At 38.7% G+C, this 13754-nt stretch overlaps 1 protein-coding gene across 5 annotated transcripts in view; it reads right to left on the bottom strand.

Annotated features, from left to right (window-relative positions):
• Positions 1-13754, bottom strand: part of ZFYVE28 (zinc finger FYVE-type containing 28) — a 146397-nt gene that overhangs the window by 56154 nt on the left and 76489 nt on the right. For all 5 annotated transcript variants that reach the window (XM_063157510.1, XM_063157506.1, XM_063157507.1 and 2 more), the window contains exons 3-5: positions 5380-5517; positions 2640-2842; positions 804-893 (exon numbers count right to left, since the gene is read on the bottom strand). In XM_063157510.1, the coding sequence (XP_063013580.1) occupies positions 804-893; positions 2640-2842; positions 5380-5517 (431 nt within the window). The remainder of the gene's footprint in view (positions 1-803; positions 894-2639; positions 2843-5379; positions 5518-13754) is intronic.

Genomic DNA, 13754 nt, shown 5'->3' with positions numbered 1-13754 from the left:
GAAAGGGTTGATCACACCAGGCCCAGGGTCCTGCTTCCCAAGTTCTCCTGACATGACAGTGAAACCAAGACTTATCCTAAGGGCCTCTTACAGTCAACTGGTATCTAATAATTCTACACAGAACATAATTCACTAATTTTCTTTTAAGAACAGTGCTGCACTGCTCAAAACCTCACTTAGGCTGAGTATTTCACATGCTGCTCCCCTCTACTGCCCATCTGCAGGCTAGTTAATCTGTCACAAGGGAGAAGAAAAAGAGCTGTTCAACACAGTATATTACAAATTCACACTTTTCTTGGCACTTTATACTTCTAGAAGAACTCATGGATTGCTGAATTGATTTCTTCCATCATTGTCCCTTCATATATATAGAGCCAAAGACCAGTCCTTTGAGATTTTCAAGAGCTTTTACGAGTTCTTAATGAAAATCAGTGGAGGTTCACAGATTATTTGAACCATCTTTCCATATATTCTTGCATGAAATATCATTAAGTCTTGATGCCTTGAACAGACTAAGCTTATTTAAATGCTGAGTCTTCATGTACACTTCTGTAACTAGGCATACCAACAACTCAGTTACTGTTGGATTAACTCTTGTGTTTTGTTTTGTATTTTTTAATGTAGAAAACAAAAAACCACAGGTTTGTGCCTGCCAAGCATGCTTAATACCTTTGAATTTGGATACTTACTAGAAAAGCAAAATACCTGGTGTTTTAGGACAATTCTTGAATATTAATAGTTAACACACTGCAATAAAAACTCAGACAAAGCAAACAAAAATTAAGACCTAATCCTTAACTTACCTCTCCACAGTTTCACAGAACAGTACAATAACCTCTTGCTGTACATAGTATTCTTTTGGAGACTTCACAGGTACCATGGCTGACACGTAACTACAAAAATTACAAATTAATGTACCACTGTTTCATGTGCTTTAACAATAAACCAAACCTAGGAGGAATCATCTTAGAAACCTAAAATGATTTCCTGCACCAATTTGTATTTATTTCAACAGCACTCACTATGAAAACTCGACTGTGTAAGAATCTATGAGAAACACAGCCAAATTACTTATTGAAGTGGAATTGAGGCAGCGGAAGTCAGCAGTAATTTAGAAATATTATAATTCTATAGCATATTTATGATACAATGATGCAATTATGATAGCATTTAGCTATCAGAACCCTCTACTGTGTGGCATAGTGCCTTGGAAGGATCTTCACTGCCCCATCTTAAAGACAGAATAGTTTACTCTGCATTTCCTCAATAAAAAAAATCTGACTTAAACCAATCGTTTTATCGATAATAATTTTACCTGAAACGACATGAGTAAAATTCAGTTACCCAGATGACACAGTTTATGACAGTTAAAATTCGGCCTCGTTTCTGTGTGGAATTACTAGCAAAAGCACTAATTCAACAAGGTAAGAAACACTGGTAGAAATTCAGTGGTTTTCTGTCACTGTGTTACTTAATTGGTCATTTGTAGAATAAAAGTAACACAGAAAGGGAAGAAGCTGTTTGCAAAACAATGGTGAAGAAAAAGGCTGTACATAGAGAGTGGTATTGACAGGCCAAAAACTGCCAAGACAGACTGCACAGACACTGCCAAGAACCAGTTACTGATTGTTATTGGTGTCTGCACTCAAATCCACATTTAAAAACCTGTTTTTAGATAACATTTTCAATTAAAGTGATTGCAATGTACCAGAATAATGATGCCTTTTCTAATCAGAAAAAACCTGCTTACCCTGAGTGAAGAACACAAGAGAATAACAACTCTGAGGAAGGGCAAGCAGTAATGTGGGACATGACAGTCTATAGGTTATTACCAAGAAATACTAAAAGACTACCCATTTCTAAGAAACATGTTCTGCTAAGGGCAGCAGTGACTGTGCCATATTAGATCCACAGATAATCCTGCCCATTATCTTGTCTGTGGCCAGCACCACAAACATCTAACACACAGGCAGGTAGCTGGCTACACTCTGAAGCACAGTGCCAGACTGGTCAATGTGACCCTTGATGCAAAAAAGCATCACCCCAAAAAGCAGTTATTTTTACTTAAGGTATAAACCTCAAAGTCATTCTTCAATCACAAGTTTTCAAATCAGTGATTTCCTGTGGTTAATTATGGTTCATGGAAAAGCACTTCCTCCATCAGAATTCAATCTGCCTTCCTAAATTCACTGGGTACATCTTGCTTGTACCACTAAGCACAAGAGAACAAAACCTCTGTCTCTAGAATATTCATTATCATTCTTTTCTTTTTAAACATCTATTTGTTGCCTTTTCTCTGACAAAGAAAACATTAAGAGATTTATGGTTTCCTTTTGTGTCTTGGAAATTCTCCCTCAAATGCCATATGCCAGTATGCAAATGGGGGATTATAGTTTAGTTGGAGAGAACAAATGTTGATCGCTAAAAAGCTATTTAGTTTTTATTATTGCTACACTGGAAGGAGAAATCTAACAATACACAAATTACTAAAGAATTCAAATACTATGATAAAAAATTTACATCCTTTTTCCACTCAAAGAATATAAAGTGAAAGAGTCAATTTCCAAAAGCCAACAAGCCAAAAAACAGCTGCAGTGGCTAAGACATGGCTCACAACACAATTACTTCATCTCTTTTACCTTAATTCAAACTCAGCAAAAAGGACATCAAAATGCTTGAGGGAATCTTTCATTTTTTCTGTGTAGAGGTTCAAATCCCTTAAGGCCTGGTCACGGATGATATTTCTGACTTCCTCCAGGCTTCGGGTCAGGTCCTTGGCCAAGGGCCTCATGGCCATACTCTCAATTTCACGATTCATAATAATTGAACCAGCAGCCAAACACTATGAAAGACATGAAGAGAGAAAATATTAGTTTTTACAAAGTAAAAATCCTTCTATACTCAAAAACAAAGCACAAGATGTGCTACTTAATAAGATGTGCTTTTGAACAAGGGCAGTACTTAGCCCCAGTTGGCTGCAAATTATTAAACAAGTGAAAGATTTAAGGCTGGTAGGTCAAGAGTCAAAAGCTTTCACAGAAAAGGTTCGGGAGCAGCTCAGCCAGGGAGACATGAGAAGAGGAAAAGGTTGAAGAATAAGAATGTCTTAGGGTGACCACAGTGCTGACAGAAGAAGTAAAGTTATTCTCCCACTGGTTAGGCAATTAGTAGGATAGTAGGATTAGTAGGATAAACATTAGTAGGATAGGTCCTCTACGCACACACAGATTCCTTGCATAAAAAAGGTGGGAATCCAGCAAAACTACAGTCCATGGACCGGTTTGATTTGAGCTTTGATTTGGATATTTTGTTGTAAAATAAATCTGTTCATTATAAAAAGAACAAATTCTGCAACTGTGATGTCTTTTACAGCAAAACTGCTCACACTGGCTATCACACAGGGATCCAGTTAGGCCAGTATCCTGCTTCCCACAGAAATTATACAAAAATCAGGTCACTGAGTGACTCTTCCCTTCCAGTGTCTGGAAAGCAACTATTTAAGACTCCTTGCCTCAGGCATTATACATGGACTCTCTCTGACCAGCTGACAAAGACATTAACAGTAGATTTTTACTGTAACACATTAATAAAACTTTTTAAAGATCTTGCCACTAAACAAAACTGCTGGCTTTATTCTTTTATGGTTACATTTAGAAGACAATGAGCACCAATATAAATCACACCTGCTGCATTAGTAGAAATACTTCTGCTAACTGAGAAAATACAAGGTTGTTCTCAAAGATCAGGGGTTTTTTCCCCTTTTTTAAATCTCCATTTGCAGCTGTGTCATCCCCCCCCATCCCAGGCATCCTGTGGATGGGAGCCACAGTATGAGGGACCTGCAGCCCCAGAAGGGATCCTTTCTCAGCAGTCTGATGCATTGATTTGAGGGCACTCAGAGAAGATCATGTTTTTGCTTCTTATCAGCCAAAGCAGCGTTTGTGGGAAGTATGGATAAAGTAAGTGTTACCTGCTGAGAGGGATTCTCAGTCTGATAACTCAGTGATTGCACTGACAAGGACAGAAGTGTGTACTCATAAAGCTCACACAACCTTCCTGCCCCATGAATTTACAGGAGGACAGTGCCTACAGCAGTAGAAGTTGGCATTACATCATCACTGCATATGTTCCTTTCCCTGAAACCAACAGGTCTCTGCAGCCTGAGAGTTGCACAGTGAAAGTTGGATTTGGAATCAGGTTTAGCTCATATAACGCAGCAGTGAATAAAACAAGACTCAGGACAGGATTACAAAGCACTGACATACCAAATTAATTTTGTAAATTCTATCTGAGACTTCTCTGACTCAGAGGAGCCTACAATTAACAACTGTCAAAGCAAGTTTCAGAAACAGAACATATGGAGTCATATTGGACTGAGCAAGATGGGAAATCTTCATAGAGAACATGCACTTGAAAAAGAACGAGAAACTGGTAGACAAAAAAAAAAGGATATTAACAGGAGGCCAAGGATTGCTTCAAATACAGGAGAGGCAACACTGATAAGACCACATGCTGTTGTGTGGTGGAATGTCTGGACTAACCCATTCTCAACAAATTCATGGTGTCACCTTAAGTCACCTTCAGGCCAGTAAAAGTGAAGAGCTTAACACTAAAGATGTCACAATGATTTACTTTTTTTAGCCAAAGACATCAGTACAAATAAATAAATATCTTGTATATTGTTTTGAAACTTCAGGCTTCCTTTGGTTAAAATAACAGAAGTTTATTCACTACAAAAATTCCTTGCCCCCACAGGTTGCTCTAGAAGCAAGTCTTTGAGAGAAATCAGGTAAGAGAAGAAAAGTGGATTTCAGTGCTCTACAGAGGAACTACATTTGTTCCACATAACTGCCTTGTTTCATGTGTATGCCACGTATGTTTCATGGCATACACATGAAACAAGGCAGTTATGTGAAACAAATGACAGCCTGAGGTTGCATATTTAGGATGAATTATAGCATAACAGAGGCATCAAAGTGACAGCATGCACTTCTGTTTGTTGGAGATGAACTTTTGTCCTGTTAAAACTCCCTAATACACTTTTATTTGTTTCTAAGATCTTCTAAACACAAAATGGCTGATCAGAAAAAAACTCAAAAACATCACTCAGCTGCTAACCCACAAAAGAATAGCTTTTCACTATGGATTACTGACAACACACAATTATGAAAATAACCTGGTATGCTCTTATTCCAGCCAAAACCACAGTTAAAGAACCCCATTTCTCTGAGCACCCCCAGAGCAAGTCCTCTTGTTTATTTTGCCCTGTAATTCTTTTTTGTACCTCTTTCAGAAAAGTCTGAAAAGGTTCTTATGGCTTTTCACAATAAAAAAAAAAAGTGTCTATTAATCCAAAAAACAGCAGTGTGACAGACCTACCTCTGCTCCAAACCAAAGCTGTCCTGCAAGGTTGTCATGCCGAATTTCCTCTGGAAACTTCACACAGAAGTCTCTGTTGGCCCGTTCATGTGGAATGCATTCATCCATGATTTGGTTTATGATGTTCAAAACATTATCCTGAAGCAAAACACAGGATACCATATATACTGTTTGTATAGAAAATAGTGAGGTACCAACCCATTAAGATAGAAAATGCAGTGTTTAACTCTCATGGTCTTCATACACACAGTGAAAACAGAGAACACTGCACAGAAACAAGAGCAGCAAACTTCACTCTTGGTAGTTTTCCTAGAAACTGTTTCTCAGATTAGTTGCACTTTAATTTGACTACTCTATGGGGACTTCTGATGAGGAGGCATGACAAAGAGCTCGTTACCTCCAGTTATCTGTATCTATCAGTAAATAAATTAGAAGTACAAGTGAATTATGCTTCCATTTCCTCTCACCAGCCCCAACAATACACACTCCCCTTATTCCCACAAAGACACCTGACAGGGTACCTTGCAGTTGTTAGAAATTGAGTTATGTTGGGATCATTTAAGCTCCTCCTGGTAATCTAAAGCACTTTACACACTTGAATCCCCAATGGGCAAGGGCTGGCACACTCACCAACCACCTCATCCCCCAGGCACCAGGAGGATAAGGAGCCACCACAGAAATTACAGCTTTAATAACTGCTCTGATCTACCTCTGCACCAGGACAATGATCAAAGACCTACAAGCAGTTTCTTGATATGCAGTAAATAATCTGTATTCATTTATTTGAAAAGATAATTTTCACATTCCCCTGCTGGGAAGTGTACAGAATTTAATTAACATAATAAAGGTAGATTGAGAGCATGAAAAAGGCTGAGTGCTTTCATAAAGATGTTTTGTCTTCTGCATCTTCCGCTACTTACAGAATTCACATTTTATTTAAAGTATTTCTCAAACAAATACCACCACATCTGTCTGTACAAAATTGCTTAACAGACAGAATTGCCTTAAATGTACACTTCACTGGTTTATTTTCACCTGCATTTAAAAAACAAGAAGACAGGAATTTTGAAGAAACCTGCCCCTTTAATATGTTTCCCCATCAAAAAAGACAAAACCTACTTTAGCTACAAAGAATGATCCTCATTTTCTGCAATTTCTCCACAGACTGTTGCACCTGCTGTTGCCACAAAATAATCTTAACATTAAGGCTGTAATTACAGTTGTCTTCATCCAAAATAAGGGAATAAATTAACAATCAGCAATATTTATTACACACTGGTATAAGGTACTTGATGTGTTAACCATTAAAACAGTTTCACAATAAAGCATTTTTTGCAAAGCTGTCATGAGATAATAAGTTTCATTTCAATAAAGTTGTAAAAAACAAACAAAAAATCTCATATCATACAGTTAAAACACACAAAGAAATGCAACCATCAACCATCTTCTCTAGATGTAAGACTGAAAATCAAATGCCCTGTAGCCCCTCCAGGGCATCACAACACAGACCATGGCCAGCAGGTATGAGAAAAGACAAGAAAAGAAAACTAGAATCACTGACAAAATTCCTGATTTGAGAGATGAAATCTCCCCCTCACTGTGCTGGGCCCATTGTACTGCCAGGATCAGTGGGCACTAGGATCCCTTAGAACCCAAAGGGATGCCCCTTGCAGGAACAGATGGAAAAACCAACCTTAAATACTGCCTGGGGTCATTGCAAGGAGCACTGAAGTTCAAATGCTGGAAGAGAACAGAGCAGAGATGCCCAGACCCTGCTGCAGCAGCAGCATCCTGAACCCCTGGCTGCAGAACATTCACCACCTCCAGGACAACAGGGAGTTAGACAAACAATCACATCCAAACTGGCACGACACTTTAGGGTCAGAAAAGCCAGAATAATAGCAACTTTCCCATCCCCCTTCCATTTCTTAATTCATGGTATTGAGTACACTTCTCTCACCATTATTTAGCTAACTCTGCCTGGGAACCAAAGTATTTGGAAAGTAGGTCTCCTAAGAAAAACAACTCCTAACCTACCCAGCTGCCACCCAAAGTAACAGAGCAAAGACTGGAACTGAGGATAAAAACATTTACATTGTAGAAAGGCATGAGTCACTCATGAAGTGTTTCAACCCTGTTATTACTGATCTATTTTGAGACCAGGTGCTTTGCCTGTAGCTCTCACTTTATCACTAGTGCAATACAAGTTGGTCTTTATCACCAGGATGAAAAAGCCAGATTCCTGTTTTCAGAGAATTAATCAAAGTCTGTAAAGACCTTTTTGCATTAGAGAGATATAGTGGTAAAAAGCAATCTTACCAGTTGAAATTTTGTAAAACTTTCACAACATGCAGAGAAATATTAAGGCAGGAAATGGGAGAAGAACACTATTCAAATCTGGTTATATCAGACTGTAAGTAATCCAATTACATTTTATTTTAGGACATGATATTCCAATTTATTTTACTTGCCAACCAACTTTAATATGGGGAAATGCAATTTTTCTCTTACTTTTTTTCCCCTAAAATGCTACACAGAATAAGAGAAAAAGACATATTAAAAAAAAACTTTCCTCCCTAAATTTTATTTTACTTCAGTGGATTATTTTATAAATGCAATCTTATTTGACAGCAGCTACAAGATTGAATTTCCCTTACATAACCACCTATATACATATTCAAAATTCCTGAGTATCAACGAAAATTTTACACAAATAGAATAAAGAAAGAGGACTCACAGCTGGTAAGCAACTGTTCCATGGTTTTGCTCTGTTTTTCTAATCACTATACCTGTTAAAAAGCTCTAAGATGGTCTAAATCATCTCAGGAGATAATTATTACAAGCCTAATGAAATTTTATACCTTAATGCACTTAAATATTGCAACTAAAGACAAGATGATGTAACGAAGATAATTCAACTTTTTACAATATGCTAATGTTTAAGCATATAATTTATTTGCTTCCTACTTAAAAGACCCTTAATATTCTTCCTCATTTCTTCAACATTCCTATAATCTCTAGATGTGTCTGCTCCAGAGCATCCAAGATCTACCAATATATCTCCACTTATGCCAAACTTTGAGTCAGGTCTTTTTTTAATATGTGCAGTACTACTAAGTTAAACTGCAGATAATTAGAATTTTAATATGCACTTCCCAATGGAGATAAACCACAATAGCCCATCTCCAGCAGCAGTTGTCTGTATGCTTCACGTGGGCAGCTGGTTATTCTGCCAGAGAGCTGAGTGAAAAAGCCAATTGAAAAGATGGGCATCTTTTCCTGCCTGGTCTAGCAGGGATACAGGAAGATTTGGAAGGAACAGTTGATGGAACTTAGATATAAAATGTACAAATACTGAAAGATTTCTACAAGGTAAATTGCTTTTGCTGTTTCAAGATGTGCAATTTCCCAAATTCCCTGTTGTTCTACAGGGTTTATTTTATTGTCCTACAGAAGAAAAAAAAAAAAAGGCAAAACAAACCAACATTTCTCCATCACTTCCCTCTACCATTTTTCTTATGACACCCAGAGCAGAGTAACTTCCATAAAAAATCTGGAATATTTGCTCCCATAATAATTTCAGATCTCAGATGCTTTAAAACTGGAAGGATGCCAGCCAATTTAGACAGACTATCCAAGGCATTGTAAGCAAATTAGTCTTTTCTTTAGAAGAGCTTCAAGAAACATTCAATTTATTTAATTACAGTATTCTGCTTTGTAAGCTAATAACAAATGGGTTTGGATACATGGTAGCACTGAAATTTTGCTCCAATTTAAGCAACAGAAATCAATTAGTTGGAATTGAAGTAGTAAATCTTTCACTTGATCCATCTTTCCACATAAAAGCCTCTGGATTTTAATGCCTCCTTTGGTGGCTTTATCTGTTATCTTTTGGTTTATCTGCACACTGGGATGTGCACAGTTTTGTTTCAGGTGCTCTGCTGAGGCTTTTCAGTAGCACAGGCAGCCACTGCAGAGATTCTGCTTTGGGATTTACTCCAAACTCCTCATTTCCTGGAAAACACAGCTCAGAGTTTCACATAACAGACAGCACTTACATTTCATGCTGATAGGGAAGATAATGAGTGGTAGTGAGACAATGTATGTAGGTAGCCAGAGTAGAGGACAAAAAGTTGGTTTATTTTTGGCCCATCAGTAATTAGCCATATATGAAATAATTAGAGCATAACGCTAACATCAATTGCTGCATTAGCTTCCTGAATAGGTACCAAAAAAAAGCCAAGATACCATCTTCCTTATACTATGAAACATATGTTTACAGCAACAAAAGGCAAACTAATCTACTCTTTTGTACATGTCATTGATGAAATTTATGCTGCTCTTCCACAACATTAAATTTAATATGACCTTTCTGAGGTCTTTTGCAAGACTTCTTCAAAGGAAGGTAACTTTCTGTGCTCTTCAGTACCTCTTTAACAGTCACGTTTTGAATTATCAGTAAAATCCAGCTAAGCAATGTGGTCTGTGACAATATCACCATGAGCTGAAGAGATGATTCTTTATCCTCTTCATTTAATTAAGTCCATGACATTTTTTGTTACCTTTTCTAGCTTGGTAAGTTCCAGAACTCCTTTAACATCACATTATTGCAATCAGAAGTCACTGATGAACAAAAATTAATGCCAAAAATAAAGGAAGATTTTATTGTAATTAAAACAATTTCTGAGTATTTAGGGTTTTATGGGCTACTTTAACAAAAGAATCCAGTACCAAGGGGTGGTGTCCTCTGTGATGTAACAAACAGGTTCTCAAGGTATACACAAAAGTCCTGGCTTCAGAACCCAGACAGTTATTTCATACTAGAGATCCCAAGCCTCTCTGAGGTCTTCCCTCCAGTCCATCTTGCACAGATCCAAAGGCTGAGCTTTCAGACTCTTTTTGCCTCATCAGCTAATTGATTATTTCCTACTGGCAATGTAGTTCAATGGAATTGTTTGGGGTGGAAAAGACTTTTCAGATCAAGTCCAACCACTAATACAGCACCGCCAAGTCCCCTGCTAAATCATGTGCCCAAGTACCACATCCACAAATCTTTTCATCACCTCCAGTGATGGTGACTCAGCCACTGCCCTGGGCAGCCTGTTCCAATGCTTGATAACCATTTTCATGAAGGAAGTTTTCCTAATATCCCATCTAAACCCCTCCTGGCACAACCTGGGCCATTTCCTCTTGCCTTTTCTATTATTACTGAGGAGAGGAGCCTGAACCCCACCGGGCTACAACCTCAGGTAGTTGGAGAGAACAATAAGGTCTTCCCTGAGCCTCCTTTTCTCCAGGCTAAATATGTCCAGCTGCCTCAGCCACTCAAAATACCTGTGCTTGGCCACACCATTGCTGATCCAGCCCAGCTGCCATTGGCCTTCTTGGCCACCTGGGCACCCCTGGCTCGTGTTCAGCCACTCTCACCCAGCACCCCCAGGTCCCTTTCCAGGGCCCTTTCCAGCCACTCTGGCCCAGCCTGTGGCACTGCAGGGGTTGCTGTGAGCCAGGGGCAGGACCCGGCACTCGGCCTTGTTGAACCTCAGACCCCTGGGCCCACTGATCCAGCCTGTCCAGATCCCTCTGCTGAGCTTTCCTGCTGTTGAAGAGATCAACTCTTCCACCCAACTTGGTATCATCTGTAAACTGAGGGTGCAACTCATGAGACTCCACTTTCTAAAAGTAGCATAATTTTTCCATGTATGAACTTTGGGGAGCAGCTCCTAGTTTAACCCATCCCACTAGAGAGTAATACCAAAACTGACCATGAAAAGGCACCTTGGATATCTAGCAATTTAAATTCTGTATTGCCCCAGCCTAGCAACAACTCTCAATAAATAAAAGAGGAATCCCCATTCACAGAGGGCAGAATGAAGGAGATGTCATCATGAATTACTGCCATCTTCACTTTGCCTTCCCCTGCTGCAATGAAAGCATCCTGCATCCCCAACACATTCATTACTGAGTTGGCATGGATCCAGCTTTCTTCCCTACAGTTCGCTGCTGCAAATTAATTCCCTGACCTGCAATGCACAGCATTTTCATTCCACTCTGTCCACAGTCTTAGATAACAGGAGTTTCTCACAATGACCTATCTGACCGATGTGAGCAAGTGGAAACACATGAAAAAACTTGTTAACGTGAGAAACTACAATTTAAGACTACAGTACTAAACATTATTAGGATCCTTTTTTCAAGGAAAAAATACATTTAAATATTAATCACTCCCTATATAAGATCAAATATGAAATGTAGAAAGAAAATACAATTCCTGTTAATGGAATACATTAAATACATTCTGTTGATGGAGTTGTACTGATGGCCCAACTTACAGTCAAGCATTTTATATTTTATAGCCATTTGCTAATTATTCTGTAGTGACCAGAAGTTTCCCCAAAAATTATGAAAAGCTGTTAAAAGCCAACATTTAAAAAGACACATTTATTTATTTTATTTATTGATAATGAATGTTTAACTCTGCAGGTTTGTTTTTCACCCAACTACAACATTCTGCTGATCACCTGATTTACTGGGGGAAAAAAGGCAAATTTAACATCTGTGAACCAAACCCAACAGACAAAAAACACAACTCTTATGATACTTATAAGTTACTTAGTGTATTTAGAACAACCATACTCAAGTTCATTTGCAGTGAAGTATGGTGAAAACATATGAAAGGGTTGACAACTCTGCCTGCTTGCAAAATAAATGTTAAGATCTTTCACTCAATGGCAAATCCAAGTAGGAAGCAGGTACCTGACACCAACTGTTTGAAGATGTCAGGCAGCAAAGAGAAGACATCTGTTAGGGCAATGCAACTCACACAAGTCATCACTGCTAGGAGCAATGAAATGACAAATGTTGCCATCAATTATAAAACAACTGAACTGGAAATGAAAGTCTAAAGGAAAACCACCCAAATTTACAAGCTCTGTGATGACAGGAAAAAAGTAAAGTAGATATGTGTATTGTCTCAGATTTAAACTTAATCTTGACATCATCACTTTAAAATGGCTCTTGTCAGTTTTTCTTTCTTTTTCTAGACTGGCACTGTCCCCACTAAAATTAAATTGGAAGACACTGTATAAAAGAAAATAATTTTCTCCAAATAAGTCTTAGCTCACTCTCATGTCAAATAGCCTAATCTTGGCACAAATTTCTGACTTTACTGCAGAAAGTCTCTTAAATACAAGCCCTATGAGAACTTGGTTCTAGAGTCCACCAGCTCTGTTTTAAAGTTCCAGTTTAAAAAAAGGCCTCAAACACAGATACAATTCAGAAAACAATCATGATTCCCTCCTCACCACAAATCAATGAGGAGCACCCAACAGGTTGGACAGAGTTTGCTTTTGGTTCTTTCTTTTTCCCTCTGTTGTTAAAAGGTATCTTTGTCTGCTACAGTTTCTAAACTTTGTGACCATGAATGTTTCTTTCAGTAAACTTTCTCTTTGATCTCAGGAATTACCCTGCTGTCTCCTTCGCTGACATAACATAACTAATATAATGTCTCCAGGGTTACAAATTAGGCAAGAAAGACCTGGCCATTACTTCTGCTAAAAGTACTCCTAGTTCAATCCACACTGTTTAACCTTTGTATCAATTAACAAAATAGCATCAGGAACAGATTCTTGCCAACTGCTAACCAATCATTAGGTTTCAGAACCCAGCAGGGAGTTCCTTTCACTTTTGGCTAATTTGTCTCCTTTAATGAGTTCTATTTCCACCTAATTCTACAAGAAAATCTTCTTCAGTGGACAGATGCAATCAAACAGGAAAACATCCCACCTCTGAACTGTCTCATTGTTCACAGTGATTATGGTACATACTCCCAGTTTGCTCCTGTCAAGGATGTTAATGATACAATTAGTACTTCACAGATAACTCATTGCCAATCCACTACAGCACCGCCCTCTGAGTTCTTTAGCAGCTCCTGACAGGTACCCTCTCCATCAAGGGATGCTCCTTGATGCTGACTTCCTTTGTAAAAACTGCTTCTCTTCAGCATGGATCCAATTCCAATAAAGCACAGAATGAAAGAGCATACATTTCCCCCTAGAGATTCCTTATTCTCATACCACTTAAACTTATCAGATAGCAGGAGACACCCTCAGATAAGGTCTTTTTTTACACCTGAAACACAAAGCCACTTTCCATCACAGACTGGCGTCAGGCCATTCTGCAGTGTCAGCCTTTGGCAGGAGACTCAGCCCTTATCTCCCCATCTCACCCACCCTGCAGTCCCTGTCCCCATGTCCCACCAGCACTCAGTGCTTTTGTGCTGGGGACACCAGGAAAGGGTTTCAGTGCCAGAGTGACCCACGTCATTTCACTGCTAGAGTTCACAGGCAGACTCCACAAATATGTGCATCGGTACA

The sequence above is a fragment of the Melospiza melodia genome, chromosome 5 (assembly GCF_035770615.1).
Source record: "Melospiza melodia melodia isolate bMelMel2 chromosome 5, bMelMel2.pri, whole genome shotgun sequence".
Lineage (NCBI taxonomy): Eukaryota > Metazoa > Chordata > Aves > Passeriformes > Passerellidae > Melospiza > Melospiza melodia.
The sequence above is the reverse complement of the archived record's forward strand: the minus strand, read 5'-3'. Positions and strand labels throughout refer to the sequence as shown.